The 20,189-nt window shown below is 52.4% G+C and overlaps 1 protein-coding gene across 9 annotated transcripts in view; it reads left to right on the forward strand.

Annotated features, from left to right (window-relative positions):
* The first annotated feature begins 2,120 nt into the window (after positions 1 to 2,120).
* Positions 2,121 to 20,189, forward strand: part of MPRIP (myosin phosphatase Rho interacting protein) — a 129,687-nt gene continuing 111,618 nt past the window's right edge. For 6 of the 9 annotated variants that reach the window (XM_067717659.1, XM_067717658.1, XM_067717657.1 and 3 more), the window contains exon 1: positions 2,122 to 2,522. In XM_067717659.1, the coding sequence (XP_067573760.1) occupies positions 2,400 to 2,522 (123 nt within the window). In that variant the 5' untranslated portion in view covers positions 2,122 to 2,399. Of the gene's footprint in view, positions 2,523 to 20,189 lie in introns of all 9 variants that reach the window. The other 3 variants (XM_067717665.1, XM_067717664.1, XM_067717662.1) reach the window with 2 other exon arrangements.

The following is a 20,189-nucleotide window of genomic DNA, read 5'->3' on the forward strand; positions in this document are numbered from 1 at the left end:
GACCCTTGCCATTCAAGGCAGGCACTGGATGTGTCCGCTGACTTGAGCGGAACCTGCCAAGCATCTTCTTTTTTCTTTTTATTATTTATTTATTTGGCCACCCCATGTGGCATGCGGGATCTTAGTTCCCCAACTAGGGATCGCACCCATGGCCCCTGCAGTGGAAGCACGGAGTCTTAACCACTGGACCTGCAGGGAAGTTCCCCAAGGATTTTCTTAAGGGAAGGGGCCTTTGAGTTGGCCTTGAGGCATGGGTAGGACTTCAAAAAGTTATTTTAAAACAAGTTACACATGCACACAATATCAAATCCAAAGTAGGACTTTAAAAAGTTACTTTAAAACAAGTTATACATGCACACAATATCAAATCCAAAGAAACAAAAGGGCTCACAGTGAAAATTAAAAGTAGGTCACCTCTCACCACCCAGCTCCCTCCCCAGAGGCCACCATTGGTGTCAGTTTCTGAGTATTCTGTGCAATTGTCTGTCTTCCCCACCACACACACACTTTTTTATTTTGCAAAAATTTAAACCAACAGAAAATTTGCAAGGATCGGACAATAAACACCTTTTGCTTGGATTCACCAATTAACATTCTGGCACATTATGCTAAATATTTGATAGGCATTATATCATGTAATGCTAACAATAAGCACACAATCATGCCAATTTTGTAGATGAGGTAACTGAGGCAGCGGGTAGGTGAAGGCACTCAACCAAGGTCAAGAGCTGGCCTTCCCCCTTAGGTGACCACAGGAGTTTGATCCACCTTTCTTCAGCTCTCTTGGGAGGAAAGTATTTTCTTACACTGACTTGAAATTCACCTCCCCGGGTTGTTCACCGGATGCTCAATGGAAAAGTACACAGCCCTGGAAGCAGTTGCTGCTTCTCCTAAAACCTTCCATTCCCTTAGCAACAGCCGCTGTCGCTGCCACTAACACATGCTTCAGTGTCGCCTCCTCTGTGAGGGCTGAGTTGGCTCACCCCCCGTTTGGAAACTCCCATGGTAGACTCCTGGCTGCCGGCAGGATGACCTTTACGCGCGCCCGAGCTTGGAACCCGAGGCGTGGGGTGCCCTGGCCCTCGGGAATCCCTCAGCCTCATCCGTCCTGCTCCTTCCTCTGCCACCTCCACCCCAGCCCCTCTCGACCTCTCACCTTCTGCTTGAATTTCCCCTCCTCTCTGAAGCCACCCCTAATTTCCCCAAGGAGCCCCCCTCTCTTGGCTGCTGAGCCTTCTGCCTGCGCCCCCTTTACAGTCTTCTCCAAGTGGTCTTCTGGCCAGGAGGCTGGATAGTGGACGATTGGAGTGACAGTTGGGCCGCCTAGTAGACCCCGCACACGCACACATCGGAGCCTTATTTTCCTCAAGCACGTAGTGGGGACAGGAATGCCTGGCTCAGTACCTGGCACCGCGTCAGCCCTTACTAATCTTCTGCAATAGAACTGACAGCTCTTCCGGGCTGACATCTCTTAGTCACCCCCCGCCGCTCAAAACCCTACGTCCCTCTCCTTAACTTCTCTGCGCCTCAGTGTCCGCCCTCGTAAGATGGGGATGGGGATGGGGAGGCTGTGAGCCTTCGCTGAGCTCATGCATATCAAGTACTTGGAACAGTATGTAGCCTTGCTGACCGCCACGCGGGGCCGGCGCATAGTGGGTGCCAAACTAATCGTCTCCGCGTGGGCGCGGGACCGCGAGGTTGCAGGAACTGTTTGCAGAGCCAGGCCGCCGTCCCCGCCCCCGCCCCCGCCCCGCCCCGCCCCGCCCCCGCCCCGCCCCGCCCCGCCCCCGCCTTCAGGCCCCGCCCCGCCTTCAGGCCCCGCCCCTCCCGCAGGCCGCGCCCCCCCTCCCGCAGGCCCCGCCCACGCAGCTGTCAGGACCGGCGGCCGCGCGCCCGTCCACCAAGCCTGAACTCCCCACCACGCCCCGCCTTACTTCGCCTACACAAGTTACCTTGCGCCTGGCCGCCTTTTGTCCCACCCCCGGCTCCCATTGGCCAGGAGGTTTCTTTGTTAGCCAGGACGCGTCGCTGCCATTGACCCGCCGGGCCGCCGATCGCGCCGGGAAGCGGCCCCGCCCCGCGCACCGCCACGCCCCGCGCGCTGGCCTGTCGCTCCCTCGCGCGCGCCTGCCGCCCTGGAGTGCGCCCGGCGTTCCGCTCCCCTTCGCTGCGGCCGAGGGCGGTGCGGGCACCGAGCGCGGGGATCGGCGGGGCGGCGGCGGGAGTGGGAGTGGGCGCGCGAGGCCGCGTCCATGGGCCCGGGACCGGCGGGCGGCGGCGGCGGCGGCGGCGCGGGCGGGCGGCGGGGGCCGCGCGCTCTGTGAGGCGCCGGCCTGCGTGCGCGGCTGGAGGCGGCGGCCGGGGATGCGGCGGTGCCCGGCCTGAGCCCGTTCCCGGCCATGTCGGCGGCCAAGGAGAACCCGTGCAGGAAATTCCAGGCCAACATCTTCAACAAGAGCAAGTGTCAGAACTGTTTCAAGCCCCGCGAGTCGCATCTGCTCAACGACGAGGACCTGACGCAGGTGAGCGGGCGGCACGGGCGGGGCGGACAAAGCGGCGCCCGCGGGACTGAGCGGCGCCCTCCGCTCGCCGCCCGGTGACTCATGCGTTTCGGCGTCTCGAGGCGCCCGGCCGAGCGCGGGAACAAAGCGCGGGGCCACACTCGGCCGCCCGGCTCCGCGCCCTCTCCCACCGGCGGCCACCGGGCGGGGGCGGCCTGGGTCCGGGTCTCGCTCTGGGCCGCGACCCGGGGCCGCCGGCGGGGGAGGGGCTCGCACGGCCTCCCCGCCCCCAGGGTCGCCGCTCCCGGCCGAGTCTCTGTCCCTCGTCCCTGGGGGGTTTCGCACGCTTTGGCGGCGGAAACCCGCCCACAGCGCGGCGCCGGGCCGTCCCGCGTGCCCCGGCGCGGGTCCTGGGCCCGGCCGGCCCTTCCGGAGCTGGGCTCTGCGGCCCCGCGCGGCCACTCCCGCTTTCCCGGCCGGCCCCGCCCCCCCCACCCCCGGCCTCTCCCCAGCCTCCGTCCCCCCCCCAAGCCTCCGTCCCCCCAGCCGCCACGAGCTTCCCTTGGTCCCTCTGCGCGAGGCCGGGAGCCCCTTCCCGTTCCAGCCCAGCTGACTTCGTCGTGGGCGCTCCTTCCACCGACACGCTGCTTTGGAGTGGACTGGCCTGGCCGTTTCTCCTGCTGCGAAGTGTTTACACGCCCGGCCGAGTGGGTGGCAGGGCAGGGGTGACGGCCTGGGACCGGCTGCCTTCCCCAGTGGCCAGAAAGAAACTTCTGGTACCCGAGACCCAGAGCTTCACCCCGCACCCAGGGCTGCGGAGTCAGAGCGTTAGGACGGCAGGGTCCGTGTCCTGGTGGTGTGCCGGGCTGTGGTGGGCTTCTGAGGGAGATGCTCTCCTCTCCACTGGACGCCTTGCCCTGGGAAGCAGTTCATGTGGCCATGAGGGTCCTGGACCAGGAGTCAGGGGACTGAACTTCTAGGCTTGGCTATCACTTGCAGCTGCGTGACCTTGAACAAGTCCCTTTGCCTCGTTATAGTTTATTTTCCTTCTCTGTAAATTGGGAGCAGGGATCCCTGGCTCTCCTGCCTCCCTAGGCTGTTGTGAAAAGCAAGGCATGACATCGTATGAAACTTTTTCTTCTTGCAGTTTAAAAAACAAATGAACAGGAATCACCTACAGAACAGTAAGCTTGGATTTAGGAAGTTTCTGGTTTGGCAAGGGTTATTCTGAGAGAGTTTTCTGGTTATTCCAGGCAGCTGCCTAAATTGGGTGTTTACACCTCCTAGGGCTTGTTTTCCGATTCTTAAACTTAGATGAATTAGAGTGGAATCTGCATATTTGAATTGAGTCTGTTTTTAAAATGCTGATTATTAATTGGATTTGGTGGGGAGGGGGATGTCACAAATTTAAAAGTACCTTAATCTTGCACTGTATTCACAGTTGAATTGTGGGTTTTGAAATAGGCCTGGGCCCTCCAGGGCACAAGTGGAATGGTCGTTTCTGAAATGAGTGGGGTTATTTGTGCTGGGAGAGACTAGGCCAGCCTTCTGCCTCTTGGGATCTTTCAGGAAGAAACTGTTTTTGAAGAGAGACGGAGGGAGACTCAGGGCTGTTGCCAGCAGCCTTAGCTGCTGCTCCCTGCATCCGGCCCTCCCCCAGCCTCTTACTCTCATCCTCATGGCTCCATTAGAAAACCTCAGCCAATCGGTTCCCATCAGTCTCCTTCAAGCCCCTGCTTCCTGTTGCCCCTCCCACCCTGAGCTTATTTTAGACCATCAAGGCTGGAAGATAGATCAGTGATCATTGAGGCCACCTCCTCTTTAAGGCATTTATCCTTTAGTCCTTCTCCTATGCATTTCTCTGCATACATGCAGACTCAAGTACAGTTAAAAAACCTATTTAAACCTAAACTGTATGTGCGTTTTTGCTCTGAAATATATTTTGTTTTTTCTGCTTAATGATGTTTTATAGCCATTTTCATGGTAATACATATCAATATACCAAACTTGTTTTTTGCACATTGTACCATCAGGGATATTTTGCATATTGTACCATCAGGGATGTACCATAGTTTAACCATTCCCTTATTGGTGGACAGCAAGGTTACTTCCAGGTTTTGTCATTATAGACAGTGAATGCCTCAACGAACAGCTTTCTAACTGCTTTTGTGTGTGTGTGTGTGTGTGTGTGTGTGAGAGAGAGAGAGAGAGAGAGAGAGAGAGAGAGCGCGCGAGAATGCATGTGCGTGCACGCACGAAAGCAAGTATTTCTCTGGGGGCAGATACGTAAAAATAGAATAGCTAGGTTGACATCAAGTGCATTAAATTTTTTTTTTTCTACAGATAATCACCAAATTGTCTTCCAAAAAAGGCTGTATCATACCATTGCCAGGATTGGGTATTATCAAATTATTTAATTCTTTAATAATTTCCCTAGTTACCAGTGAGATTAAGCCTCTTTTAGTAATATTTATTGAATATATTTTGTTCTTTCGTGGATTTTCATATTATTTGCTCATTTTTCTATCGGGTTAGGGCCCCCCCACCATTGATTTGTAGGAGCTTCTGTATATACCCTAGGTCAGCGGTCCACAAACTTTTCCTAAAGGTCAGATAGTAAATATTTCAGCCTCGTGGGCCATAAGATCTTAGTGGCTACTACGTAGCGTTGCCATTGTAGCACAAAAGCCGATGTGTGAAGTTGCTGTATACAAGACATACACTAAGGGGTATGGCTCTTTCCAGTGAAACTTTTATTTACAAAAATAGGTAGCTGGCAGGATCGGCCTGTGAGCCATGGTTTGCCGACTCCTGCTCTAGACGTTAATCTGGCACCTGTCATACATTGTCTTTAATTGTATGGTCATTTCTCTTTCTCATGTGGTAGTTTTAAATATGACAGTTTAATTCCCATGTTTTTCTTTATAGTTTGTAGTTTTATTCTCATTCTTATGAAGGTGTTCTTTCCAATGTTATAAAATAGTCTCTGATGTTTTTCTTAGTTCTTTTATAGTTATTTTTATGCTTAGCTTTGCTTGTTCGTTTGGTTTTTGGCTGCACCGCATGGCTTGTGGGACCTTAGTTCCCTGACCAGGGATCGAACCCAGGCCCTTGGCAGTGAAAGCGTGGAGTCCTAACCACTGGACCTCCAGGGAATTTCCTATGCTTAGCTTTTTAATCCATTGGATTTGTGTTTTAGGAAGATAATTCTGGCTAAAGGCAGAAGTTCTAATAGATGCTCTTGAAGAAGTCCAATTAAATGTCAGTAAAGGTCTTCTCTAGGTCAGTGCTGGCCAGGAGGGAAAGGAGTCGTCAGACACCAGGGACAGGATATTGGCAGTTGATCGGAGTGGGGATTGAGGAAACCTGTGTGGATAAAAGTACCCTTAACGGCAGTTGAGAATAGCAGATTTGGAGTAGATTTGAGGGAGCGGGGAGGAGTAAAAATAGTGTGGTAAGTTTGACTTGGAGGAGGTAGAGGTCCAATTTGGTCCTTAGGTGGAATCACCCACTTAAGGCAGTAGGCGGTTAGAGCTGGAGGAGGGGTGGGGACCAGGTGGGAATTCTGATGTCATGGGAGTGAATGGAGTCACTCAGGAGGCTGTGTAGAGTGAAATGAGAATAGAGGGAGCAGAGCAGCAGGTCTGGAACTAGGGTTCTTGGCTTCCAGGTCCTCATCCCAGCCAGGGTTCCTGGTGGGTATTGACCTGACATGATGTCTCATTCTCCTGCTGACTCGTGCACTATTAGGAATCACTTTTTGTGGAAGGAGTACCAAACTTCAGTTCTAGTCCCTGGTCTAGCGTTGTTTTGTTGTGGGACCTTGGCTGGGTTGTTTCTCCCTCCTGGAGAATGAGCAGGTTGGTCTTGATCTTTCCCAGCTCTTCAGTCCTTCTTTGTCCCCCCTCAGCCCTCCTGGTCTAATTCTGCCCCTTGCTGTGTCCATACTCCGCTGCTGGGACTGCTGGGGCCTTGGTGTAGGAATCCCAGACATAGAGGTGGGTGGGCCAGGAGTTGGCCTCAGTGAATCATTTCATCAGTCATTTCAGTCAATCATTTCATCATTTCCCTTTGTTCCTGTGACTTTCTTAGAAGTTCCATGGTATGGAACTTCTTTATTTGACTTAACATTCATCTCAGAAACAATGGGAAGATTCCATGCCCACCCTTTTTAGAAGATTTGTGATTATTCACAGATTGGTAGGTAGTTTGGCAAGGGGTGTGTCAGAAGTTCCAGACCTTACAAATGGCCAATAAGCACATGAAAAGATGGTTATCATCATTAGTCATTAGGGAAATGCAAATTGAAACCATAATGAGGTACTACTTCACACCTACTAGGATGGCTTTAGTAGAAAAGGGGAAGTATTAAGTGTGGTGAAAATGTGGAGAAATTGGAGCCCTTGTGCATTGCTCGTGGGAATGTAAAATGGTACAGCCGCTGTGGAAGTCAGTTTGGCAGTTCATCAGAACAATTAGCGTATGACTCAGTGATTGCATTGCTAGCATATACCCAAAAGAATTGAAAACAGGTATTCAAACAAATAGTTTTATGCATATGTTTGTAAGAGCGCTATTCACAATATCTAAAAAGTAGCAACAACCCAAATATTGATCAGTGGATGAATAGATAAACAAATTGTGGTCTAATCCATACAATGGAATATCATTCAGTCATAAAAGGGAATGAAGTACTGAGACATGCTACAACATGATGGACCCTCAGAAACATGATATTAAGTGAAAAGAATCAGACTCAAAAGGTCACATACTGTATGATTCCACTTATATGAAATGTCTACAACAGGTAAATCTGTAAAAACAGAAAGCAAGTTAGTGGTTGCCAAGGTTCTGGTAAGGGGGGAATGGGGAGTGCCTGCTGATGGGGTTGGGGTTCTGTTTTCGGGTAATGAAATGTTTTAGAATTAGATAGAGATGCTGTTTATATAACATGAGGAAATTACTAAATGCCACTGAATTATGCATTTTAAAGTGGTTAATTTTATGTGATGTGAATTTTATCTCAGTTAAAAAAATAAACGTGCAAAAATCACACACACACACAAATTCCAAACCTGCCCCCTGCTCCTTGTGTCATTGGAGTGAATATCTGATTGTTTCTAGAGTCTAGACGAGGGATTGGCAAATTTTTTCTTAAAGGGCCAGATAGTATATATTTTAGGCTTTGCAGGCCCATAGGAAAAATCGAGGAATTTAAGTAGGTACTTATATAACTCTTGGAAAATGTAAAAACCATTCTTGGTTTTGAGACCTTAAAAAAATAGCCAATGGGCTAGATTTGGTCAATGGAACGAGCATACATAGCTTGCCAACCCCCCTGGGTTAGACCAGCCCTGTCCAATAGAAGTGTAATGCGAGCAACATATGTAATTTAAAATTGTCTAGTTGCCACATTTAAAAAGTAAAAAGAAACAGGTGAAATTAACGTTACGTTTTATTTAACGTATCCAAAATATTATCATTTCAACATGTAACGAGGCTGTTATATACACTTCTACCTTTACAGCACCTTTGGTCCGGACTAGCCACTTTCCCAGTGCTCGGTAGCCACGTGTGGCTGGCGCCTACAGTGGTGGATGGGCGGCTCTGGCTGCAGTGGCCTGGCCTGAGACCCTTGGGGGAAGTCCAGGGTGGGAAGGCTGCGCTTGTGGGTTTTTCTCCTTGGCCTGCATTCGGATTCCTGGAATGTTGGCTCTCTCGTGCTGTTACTCCTGTTTGCATCCCCCTCTTGATGTCTTTTTGCCAACTTCAGGGGGTTCTTTCTTTGAATGTCACTTCTTTTTTGGTGACTCCTTTTACTGTGTTTTAGAGCTCTGGGGCTCTGATCCCTACTCCCTGCAGGGCAGAAGAGAGAAGGGTGTTTGCTGGTCAGGGCTTAGTGGACCTATGCTGTGGGGAGTGAATGAGAGCCCGGGGTGGGGGGGTGGGGACAGGCTTACATGTCCCTCCAGGCACATGGCAGGACGTGGTGACTGCATTCTGCACAACCCTTTGTATTTGCTGAGTGTTTTGCCGCTGTATCCTAGCTGCCTTTTTCCCTGTGTTCTAGCCTGCTACTTGACCTTTCTTTCTGAGTTCCTGTGCCCTTGCCACGCAGAAGGACTACAGTCGACGACCTGTGTTCTGTTCTTGGCACAGACGTGGCAGTGTGACCCAGAAAGGTTACTTACATTCTCCCGGCCTCGGTTTCCCACCTGTAAAGCAGGTGCCCACGTTCTGTACACAGGGAGTGTCCACTAATGGGATGGATGGAGACTCCTGAACCCCGTTTGGTAATTAATATTCCAAGAAGCATGCTGACGGTCTCTCCTGTGGGGAACAGATCTGCTCTCACCTGATCACTAGGACCCTGATGTTGTGTAGCTGAAATAAATTTGACTTGGAATATTTATCTTTAAATTGTTCCCAAGCTGCCAGCTAGACTTGAAGGAGAGGAGAGAGCATTGCAATCAGGGAAAAGAGACAAGAGGGAAGTAATATCCTACTGCCCACATCCTCGTCCTGTGGGGGAGCGAGGCACACAGGGAGGCGTGGTGAGCACTGGGTGCCAATTTCGAAGCATTTAATCTGAGAAAACAGGCTTTTCGTTTATCCTTGGAAACTCACTCTCCAAGCATCACTTTCTCATCTGAAACGACATGGTTGGACCAGGTCAGTGGTTTTCAAACTTTAAATTGCGGGGCCTTTTACTCAAAGGAATCTCGTACAGAAATATTGTGTATGAAACAGAAAAAGTGACACTGTTCTGGGCGACACGGGGTCAGAGCTTGGCCTCTCAGCCATCTGTTTCCCACCCATGGGACCTCCAGTCATTTCTGAGGTCTGCGAGGGGCAGGTTTGAAAACTCTGCCCTAGATTTCGTGGTCCCTTCAGTTTGAGCAGCTGAGGGCTCTGTGAAATTGTCTGCAGCTCTTTCTCAGCTGCCCTGGGATGGGACCCCTGAATGCCCATCCCCACGACTCCCATTATACTGTCACTTCCTTTGGGGGCGAGAGAGCCAGAGGATTGATTCGCTGCCATTTTGTTTCTGAAGCCTGGAACTAGAATCTTCCAAACCACTTGCTGGTTTTCTCAGTCAGGGTCATCCTAGTTCACATGAAACCACAGCCTGGTTCTTGCCTGGAGTCTGTAACCCTTCCAGCTCCTTCCTCTCCTCGCTCAGCTTGGTGTGTGTGCTGCGCTGGACGGTCTCCTGCCCAGTGCTTGGGGCAGCTCGCGGTGAGAATGAGTGGACGGGCCTGTGGAGTCCTCCTGAGCCTGCTTCGCACTGGATCAGGTGTTGTGTGTACTGTGACTTCCTGCCACCGCCGGCGGCTGGGGAGGCGAGCAGGGCTGGTGGCAACATGGCCACCTGTGGAGTGTAGGGGACGTCGAGTTTCAGAGAGGTTGGGTGCCTGCCCTAGGTCATGGAGCTGCCTGCGGATGGGGCTGTGTGCCACATGGTTCACACACCAGCCTTCGTGCGGCCGGGAACCTGCCCTCCCTCCTCCTGGCAAGGCCGCTTTGACTTGTTAATGTGGTACTGTTTCAGTAGGAGGCTGGGGTATTGCAAGCTGAGTTAGAGCTGTTTAATGGAGCTCTAATTCCTTCCCCCGGGAGGAGGGGCCTGAGGGGCTGGGGGATCCCCCCACCCTTGAGCAGGTGAAGGATTGTCCCCATTAGCAGGTGGAGCCACTGAGACCCAGGGAGGTGCAGCCTAGGTCACAGGAAGGCCAGTGTGGGTTTTTTCAAAGTTTTTCTTGGCCCTCCCTGTGTCTGCTAACATGCATTAACCTTTGCTGTCAGAAACAGGGCCTTACCCTGACTTGAATTCCTTGGTTGCTGGGGGCGCATGGGGCAGGCAGAGCATTTTACAGGTCCTCCTGCAGGTCCTAACATCTCAGCCTTGGGGTGTCTCATGTCCCCTGGACAGGCTGCTGGCCTGTTGCAGTGACCACACCTTTGGTGCAGCCCTGAACAGGAAGCACTGTTTTCCCCTGAGGGGTTCAGAATCAGGAAGTAGTTGTGTCCTTGATCCCTAGGTCCTAAAACACTGGTTGGAACAGGCAGACCGGGGAGACTCCATGTGCACCTGCGGTCCCGTCTCTCCCCTCCTAGTATCCTGGCCCACAGCTAAAGGGGCTGGGCGGGGGAGCAGCTGCTGGGAGTCCCAGCTGAACCAGAGAAAGAGTCCAGGTCTCCCGGGTGCCGCACTCAGAGCCTGTCTACCTGGGGCTGGCGGGTCTTCCGCTTAGGGACCGCCCTGACCTAGAAATCTGACACAGTTACATGTGCTCAGGTAAGGGAATGGGAGGGTTGAGGGAGGGGGCTTTCAGCTCAGATTTGGGTCTTATGCTGCTTGAGCAACTTACTCAGAATTTAAGAGTCTGCATCCCTCGTCTGAAAACGGGGGCTGCAACAAGATTCATGTCTGTGGGCGCCTGTGAGGATGGTGGAAGATGCAGGAAATAGCAAGAGTGCCAAATCTGTGAATGCTTGGGTGTGTAGTGGGCGCTCAGTATACGGGGTTCGTTTCATCAGCACTGACCCAGAGAGGGGAGCCACCTCTGTGGCGAGGTGCTAGCACGTGGGATGGCTGGCCCTCAGACTCTCTTTCTGTCTGCCCTGTGCCCACAGGGCAGGGGCCCAGGCCGCCTACTCTCCTGCGAGCTGCTTGGCATCACCCTAGCAGCTTCCCCACTTCAGCCCCGAGGGATTGGAAGGGCCTTGTGGGTTTCCTTATGTGGGTTTGATTTTCAGAACATGTTTAAGTGTAAAGAGTGAACTGATTTGAAGAATTTTTAGAGTATAAGAAGCGAAGAGTCGGGACTTCCCTGGTGGTCCAGTGGTTAAGACTCTGCACTTCCATTGCAGGGGGCATGGGTTCGATCCCTAGTCAGGGAACTAAGATCCCATAGGCCGTGCAGCGTGGCCCCCCTCCAAAAAAAGCGAAGAGGCCAGGTACCATCAGGCTGAGACTTACCATTAGAGGGTGTGGGCTGCTCCAGAGGCCAGCAGCCAGCGTGACAGCCACCCCGAGCACCTGCCAAGCCCAGAGAAGTGCACAGTGCACGTCCCGTGAATGGCAGTGGCACATCCCGATTTCAGAAGTCACTGTGCATGGAAGTGTCTGAGTGGCCGTCAGCAAGGTGGGAGAGGGTTAAGAGAAGCTGCTTATCCTGCTGGTGTCCCTGGGAGCAGTTGTCTGGGAATCCAAGTTTTCTTGCCCGTGGGCCTGGGGGAAATGGGCAGAGGCGGGTAGAGAGCAGCCTGGGCCCAGTCCTGAATCACTGGGCAGTGAGCAGGAGGTCTGGCCAGGCCCTTTGGTCGCCAGCATTGATTAACTCACTTCAGCTGGCAGGTGGGTTCTCCAGCTTCCTCCCCTGCTGTCCCACATCCTTTACAGATCACACACTCTTCCAGGGGGTGGAGCGTTCCGTGGGGTCTAAACAAGCAGATGTGGCTCCTTGCGAGAGCCTGTGAGCAAGCTCTTCTAACAGGCAGATGCCATCTTGGCACACAGCCCGTTGACTCTCATCCCCACGTCTCCCTTCCCTCCTAGAAACCCTGTGAGCTTAGAGGATCTTCCTGGGAAGTGGGCCAGCGAGCTGGCCATGCAGCCTTGTCTGGTGTGGCTTTCTATACTTAAATCGAAGGAGCAGTTGACGTGCTCTGAGATTATTTATTGTGGCAGTGGTCAGTGGTGGCATTCATAGCTAACAATAACTGCTGTGTGCCAGGCCACTGTTAACTCATTTATATTCATAACAGCCTTATGAAGTAGAGAGAAAAGAAAACTGAGATGGAAAGAGGTCCTAGAACTTGTCCCGGGGGTGACACAGCAAGTGGCAGAGGTGGGACGCAAACCCAGATAGTCTGACTTGGCCTCCTCCCACTGTTCCCCTTGTGGACCTGGGTGGGCTCAAGTAGGCTTTCTGGACCTTAGATCTCTAGCTGTGTGTGTCCCTTGGCCCCTCGTGTCCAGCAGCCAGGGGCTGCCCTGCCAGGGGTATATGTGCTGGGAAGGGTGGGGCTGGAGGATGAGGCTGGGGCTGAACTTGTTAAATTTCCTGTCTCTTTTTTTTTTTCCTTCCATTGGACTTTCCTGTCCTACCTGTTACTTTATAGGAAGCACAGCTTTTTGAGGGACAGGGTGTGATATTTTTCCTGCAAAGCCGTTGCCTCAGAAATTTGTCCCCACGCATTCTCTAGCATTCCTCCCTTTGCCACAAGTGGCGTCATGTTCCAGAAATCCCACGGCCATCGGCTCCTTGTCAAGCCCAAACAGGGAAGGGGCTTTCTAAAGTGTCCCTTTCCCCTCTTCCTGCAGCTGCTGCTGTCCAGGGAGGAGCCCTGGGCATGGGCTGGGCTTGCAGGGCATGTGTGTGGGCAGAGGGGTGAGTGGGCAGCTGAGCTGGGGCGTGGGAGGGAGGATGGCCAGCAGGCCGGCGGCCTCGTGCCCTCCCGTCTCTAGGCCTGAGATCTAGTGAGGTCTGCGTGTGGGTTTTTGTTTGTTCTTGGTTTTTTGAGGTAAAATTCATGGAACGTAAAATTAATCACTTTAAAGCATACAGTTCAGGACTTCCCTGGTGGCGCAGTGGTTAAGAATACGCCTGCCAATGCAGGGGACACAGGTTTGAGCCCTGGTCCGGGAAGATCCCACATGCCACGGAGCAACTAACCCCATGCGCCACAACTGCTGAGCCCGTGCGCCACAACTACTGAAGCCCGCGTGCCTAGAGCCCGTGCTCCACAACAAGAGAGGCCACCACAGTGAGAAACCTGCACACCAAAAGAGTAGTCCCGCTTGCTGCAACAAGAGAAAGCTGGCGTGCAGCAACAAAGACCCAACGCAACCAAAAATAAATAAATAAATGAAGTGTACTGTTCAGTTGCGTTTAGCACATTCACAATATGCTAAATTCACCAGCAGTCTGTAATTTAAAACATTTCATCACCCCAGAAGAACACGCCATTACTATCGAAGAGTCAGGCTCCACTCCCTACCCCCATCCTCAGCAACCACCAATCTGCTTTTCTTCCCTATGGATTTACCTCTTTTGGAAATTTCACCAAAATGGAATCGTAGAAATTGTGGCCCCTTTTGTCTGGCTTTTTGCACCGAGCATGTTTTCAGGGTTCATGTGGTAGCATGAACCTGTGTTCACTGCTTGTTTCTGGCCGAGTATTGCATTATGTGGCATAGCGCATCTTGTTTATCTCTTTGTCTGTAGATGGACCCTTGGGCTGTCCTGCCTTCTGGCTGTTGTGACTAGTGCTGCTGTGAACACCCACATGCACACTTCTGTCTAACCCTCCTTTCAGCTCTTCTAGGTGGAGACCAGGGGAGGAATTGTTGGGTCCTGTGGAATTCTGTTGTGAGCCGCGTTGGGAAGCGGCACATTAAGCCAGACCTCAGCACTGCGGACTGTGGGGTGGGCGGGCAGATACGGCGCTGGGCGGGTGGAGGAGCCTGGGATGGGGACCTGGGGTCTGTGGCAGAGGCGCTGAGCCCGTGTACAGGGCTGGCCGAGCCACCTGGAGCTCTGCTCCCTCCTGAGTATCAGCCTAGCTGCCGAGAAGGAGCTAAGCTGGGGCTTCAGAGTTGTGGGGAAGAGGGCCGAGGGGGCGTGGGAGCTGAAGGCCAGGCCGTGTAGGGAGACACCGGTGCACCCCAGGGTGGTGAGGTGCGGAGGAGCTGCTGAGAGCCAGTCTCCGACCGGATCTGGCCTGTTTACTACTTTTTATTTTTACTTTTAGTTTTTGCGTTACGCGGGCCTCTCACTGTTCTGGCCTCTCCCGCTGCAGAGCACAGGCTCCGGACGCGCAGGCCCAGCGGCCATGGCTCACGGGCCCGGTCACTCCGCGGCATGTGGGATCTTCCCAGACCAGGGCACGAACCTGCATCCCCTGCATCAGCAGGCGGACTCTCAACCACTGCGCCACCAGGGAAGCCCCTGTTTACTACTCTTATTACCAGTTTTCAAACTTTATTTCTTTAGCCATGGAGCATGGAGCCCCTTGAAATGGAACGCGGAACTTGCCCATGTGAAGTCCCCGGAGGGGGGAAGGGATGGTTCTCCAGCCGCCTGCCCCACCCCATGGTCTGCAGTGGCCCTGAAGCACTGTTTGAAAACCACTGATTGACTCTAACCCTTGCATTAAAATTTGTTAATAGAATGAAATATTTGATATATACGGAAGAACTTCAGTGGCGTGTGTGTACAGCATAGGTGCAGCCTTCCTGCTGAATGTTCGAGGTGCTGGTGTTTCTGCTGTGTCAGCCTCCCAGATGCTGGGATCCAGGAGAGGGGACCACAAGTAGGTGTTGCCCCGTTGTTGGGCCCAGCCCCCTCTGCAGACTTCCTCTCCATGCAGAGGCTCGCCTCTCGAGAGGAAGGTCTCCCTGCCCAGATGTGTGCAGGAGTCTTCCAGTTCCAGATGGACCTTAAGGCAGCTGCTGGGAGCAAGTCTGGTATGAGATGCGACCCGTTAAGATAGTGCTGTTGAGGAGAAAGGACTCTGTGTGGAGACCTGGAGACAGACCTGAAGGCTTGTGTGTTTGGGCTGACAGAGCCAGCGTGTGAGCAGGGCCCCCGAGAACCAGGAGGGCTGATCTGAGGACGGGCTGGGCTGGGGGTGGGGCGGCTGGCTAGGTCAGTGGTTCCCAGAGTTGTTGTTTTTGGGCCCCTTTATGCTTTTGATTACTGAGGTCTTCAAAGGGCTTTTGTTTATGTCGGTTACATCCAATGGTATTTAACTGTATGAGAAATTAAAACGAGACATTTTAAAAATTTTATTAATTCATTAAAAAATAAAATAAACTTGTTACATGTTCACATAAATAACAGGTATATTCTGAAAAATAACTTTTCCAAAACAAAAAAAGTTTTGTTTAGAAGAGTCGCATCATTTTACCTTTGCAGATCTCTGTACCGTCTATCTTAATGGAAGACAGTTGGATTCTCATATCTTTTGCACATGATCTGTTGTGATATCCTGTCGTGTAGCCTCTGGAAAAGCCTATATGCTAGTGAAAGAATGAGTGCAAAAAGGGCAAATGATGACTTAGTATTTTTGTAAAAATAGTTTTGGCTCATGGACCCCTTAAAAGGGTCTCAGGGCGCCCTTAAAAGGGCCATCCCTTTGAGGACCACTGGTCTGGCTCAAGCTGGGCCATTTGCTTGAAGGCCCCGAATGCCCCATGGGAGCGGCAGTGAGGACGTCTGTCAGGACGGGCAGAGCCCCAGGCGGTGCTCAGAGTGCTGGGGTGGGTAGAGGATGGAGCGGGAGGCATAAGCAGCCACCCTTGCCTCCTGCTGCCAGGGGCTGTCCGTGGAATAAATAAAGTGTGGGTAAGGCACACGGCATGTGGTGGGGACTCAACGTGACACACAGGGAATGTTTATTCTGAGGCTTGGCGAAGTTGTTTTGCTGTCACATCTCCCCACTAGGCTCTGCAGCTCTCAGGAGGGAGGGTGGAGATGACCGGAGGTTTTAGGATGGAGCCTGCAGTGCTGGGGCTGGTGCCACCGTGATGTGTGGCGTGAGAGGTGGCTGAGGACTGCGGAGCAGGGCAGGCAGTCCTCCTTGGGCTCTGCCGCTGGTTTGCTCGGCAGCCAGAAGGCAAGGTGACCTCACTCTTTTCCCCTAGTGCTGCTTGACACATTCCGAGACCCTGGAGGCACAGCGTTGGGGCTTGGGTGGGAAGTCAGGGTGGAGAGGGAGATTAGGATTCCTCGCTCTTGGAGTGACGGTCAGTCGAGTCCTGCGCTCTTGAAGCATGTTGGCGGGAAGGGGATTCATGAGAGTCTCGGAGGCCCCCAGAGGTCTCAGGTGACACAATAGGGATTTTTAAATTCTATTTTGGGGGAAGAAGCTTGGATCAACCCTCAGGATTTTCCTTGGAGGAGGAAAATTACCTCTTCTGTTTGGGGTTAAAGTGCTCCTTAGCCGGGTCCTGCCCCTTGGATTTGGTAGCTGGCAGGAATTTAGTTGTCTTTCTTTAAAAAAAATTTTTGGCTGCACCTCACGACATGTGGGATCTTAGTTCCCCAACCAGGGATTGAACCCGCACCCCCTGCAGTGGAAGCGCTGGAAGCGTGGAGTCTTAACTACTGGACACTCAGGGAAGTCCCGGAATTTCAGCATCTTTAATGTTAGATGAGAAGATATCCCCATAGACTTAGACCTTTTAGTTATACCACAGTTTCTGCTGTGACTATATCGTATGGCCTCTGTTAAAGAAATATTTCTTTGCCCCTCCCTTCTTGTGCACTGGTTGCCCCGCCCTGTCCAGCCCGTGTGTGGCCGGCACGTGGAGGCTTCCAGCTTGAGCTTGATCTGAGCACTTGGGGCTGCTGCCCCCCAGTCTGCTTTCAGGGAGCCTCTCAGGACTCCCTTGCAGCACCCCATTCAACCCTTTTCCCTTTGCAGCTTTTGAAGAGCTGATTGTTCAGACTTCACATGACATGTGGTGTTTACCTCTTTGGTCTCTCCTAAAGGAGTTTTAACAACAGTCACCAAACTTGGATATGAATGTTCACAGCCACCAAAAGGGGGAAACAACCCCACTGTCATCAATAAACAGATGTGGTCCATCCACACAATGGAATATTACTTGGCCATGAAAAGGAGTGTGGTACAACCAACAACTACAGCATGGATGACCGTCGAAAACATCCGCTCAGTGGGAGAAGCCAGACACAAAAGACCATGTGTTATCTGATTCCATTCATGTGAAGCATCCAGACTAGGCAAATCTGTAGAGACATAAAGCAGATTAGTGGTTGCTGGGGACTGGAGCGGGGAGTGTGTGGGGAATGATAGCTAAAGTATACAGGGCTTCTTTTTGGGATAGATTTGATTATGGTGGTGGATGCACTACAAACCATTGACTTGTACACTTTTAAATGGGTGAGTTGTATGGTATGTGAATTATATCTCAAAAAAGTAAGTTATTACAAAAATACACCAAAACAGTTATTACCCGCACCGCCCCCCCCCCCGTTTTTGGTTTGTGCTTATAATTCATATTTTTTAAAAAAATTTATTTATTTTTGGTTGCGTTGGGTTTTCGTTGCTGCCTGTGGGCTTTCTCTAGTTGTGGTGAGCAGGGGCTACTCTTTGTTGCAGTGCGCAGGCTTCTCATTGCAGCAGCTTCTCTTGCTGTGGAGCACGGGCTCTAGGTGCGCGGGCTCAGTAGGTGTGGCTCGCGGGCTCTAGAGTGCAGGCTCAGTAGTTGTGGCGTACGGGCTTCGTTGCTCCGTGGCATGTGGGATCTTCCCGGACCAGGGCTTGAACCCGTGTCCCCTGCATTGGCAGGTGGATTTTTCTTTTTTTTAATATTTTATTTATTTATTTGGTTGCTCCGGGTCTTAGCTGCAGCAGGCAGGCTCCTTAGTTGTGACATGCAAACTCTTAGTTGCAGCATGCACGTGGGATCTAGTTCCCTGACCAGGGATCAAACCCTGGGCCCCCTGCACTGGGAGTGTGGAGTCTTATACACTGCGCCACCAGGGAAGTCCCGGCAGGTGGATTCTTAACCACTGCACCACCAGGGAAGTCCCTGTAATTCACATTTTGCCAAACCTTTATTTGACATCTTTGTTTCCTGTCTTTTTGTCATTTTTGGTTTGACATCTGCTACCCATGAGTAGCTAACACCTCAGATTCTACCTCCATCCTGCGCTCTGTCCTGGTTACCCCAGGCCCCCAGGAGCATGCTGGATGGGCATGGTGTTGGCCTCGCCCTCTTACACCCACGTGTGCGTGTCTGTGCATGCACAGCTTGGGGCTCAGCCGTGGTCAAGTGCATGGCAGCAGCGTGGACGTGTTCTGTGCTGAAAGCAACTGGCCATCAGATAACTTTATTTGGAGTTCGGTTCCTTGTTTCACCAAGTATTTATTGTCTTTGTCTCCACCCAGTGCTACTTCTGATTTGGCTGAAGGGTGGGACTTTATCTCGAGGTTTAGAGCTCTGGAGGAGGGGGCCCCCAAAGACACTGGGCCTTATGGTATTTTGGGGGTGTGCCCTCTCCCCTTGGAACCCCGCGCCATAACATGCTGCCGGGTGGGCGGCATGAGGCAGTGTGTGAGGCTTGGCGGCCTCTGGAGGGAAGGGTGGGCCTCTGCACATGCCAGCCGGCCTCCCTGTCGCATGTCCCCTGACCTCCATTTCTGAGGTTGCCTTTGCTCGCTCCTCACGGAGGTCTCTCCCAGATCCCTCCTCTGTGCTCCCTGGTGCTGAGTTCCTTACCCTTAGCTCCAGTTTTTGTGTCTTTGTCTCGTTGTGGGTATTCTCAGTGGCTTTGTTGTCTTGGCATCCTGACATTTGACAGCAAAGATGGGTAAACTGCATTTCTTGTAAGTTTCTTTCTTCTGGGCCACATGTCCTTGTGTAATTAGTAGGCTCCCTACTCATTCCCCAAAGTATCCCAGTTTGGATGATAAATGTACAGGGTTACTCTACATTTGAGGCTCTACTTTCTCTGGGTGGAGGTGGGAGCCTGTGCTCACACTTACGTCTTTCATCCACAGGTACGAAAGACTCCTCCTTCTGGAGAAGAGCCCCATGGTCTCTGTCCACTCCCCAAATGCCTTCACAGCCCGTAGTGCCTGGCCAAGCTGGGTGGGCGGCTTCATGAAGGGTGGTTTGTGGAGGTTCATCCTCTAGTGAACTCCTTACGGGGACCATGCATTGGCACTACACACAGGCCCCAGGCCTCAGCTGCAGGGATGTCTAGGGGAGGCCCTGAGTGAGGTGCTGGTCAGGACTAGACCCCCAAGGAGAGTCACCCACTTGGGAACGTGCATCCTGCTGGGATAGTACCAGCCTTTACTTTTGGGAGTGGCTCACTGATGGGCGGTGTCGAGAGGTTAAAGGCAAGATATGGGGCCAGGTGGCCTTGACTCACACCTGCTTAGACACTGTGGTTTCCTTGTATGTGAAATGGAAGAGTGGCACAGGGTACATGATGTGAAGTGCCTGGAGCAGTGACTCGCCTCGTAAGCCGTGAGCGTTGGCTGTGGTGACAGTGGGGACAGCTGTGACTAACAGAGCAAACCGATGGGCATTTCAAGCAGACTTCCCACGTGCTCACTCAGAGGGAACGTGTTTCTTCAGGGCCACATACCTGATGCTTTCCTTTCTCGGAAGCTGGGCTTCGCCCTAGGCCCTGATGGCATTGAGTTGCATACGGTGGCTGCCCCACGATCGTGCGTATCTTCGCAGCAGCTGACGGTCCTCTCCTGACTTTCAGAGGCAGATGACAGGCCCTGGGCGCTCGTGCTGGCAGGTGGTGCCCACGTGGAGGAATGTAGTTTGGGTCTAGAACTGAATGTCTGTAAAGCAATAGGACAGTATTCTCCAGGGCTTGATTGAGACACCTTGGACGAGGCTTAGAGACGAGTTCCAACACAGTTTGGTCCACGTGGCATTGGGAGGAGAAGCCTGGTGTGGCCTCTTGAGGGATCTGCAGTGATGGCTGACGCTGGTTGGCCCTGACGGGTTTGTCCTAAAAGAGAAGCCCCACATTCCTGGGGTCTTGGCCCTACTGGCCTGTAGAGGTGTGTGCTAACCCAGGTGTGGGTCAGGCAGGTGGGCACAAGCTCCGCTGACAGGCCTCCCTCTGCGGTGTGCTTGGATGAAGTGGTCTTTGGGTGGCCAGGACACAGCGAGGTTTTGGC

This window comes from Pseudorca crassidens, chromosome 19 (genome assembly GCF_039906515.1).
Source record: "Pseudorca crassidens isolate mPseCra1 chromosome 19, mPseCra1.hap1, whole genome shotgun sequence".
Taxonomy (NCBI): domain Eukaryota; kingdom Metazoa; phylum Chordata; class Mammalia; order Artiodactyla; family Delphinidae; genus Pseudorca; species Pseudorca crassidens.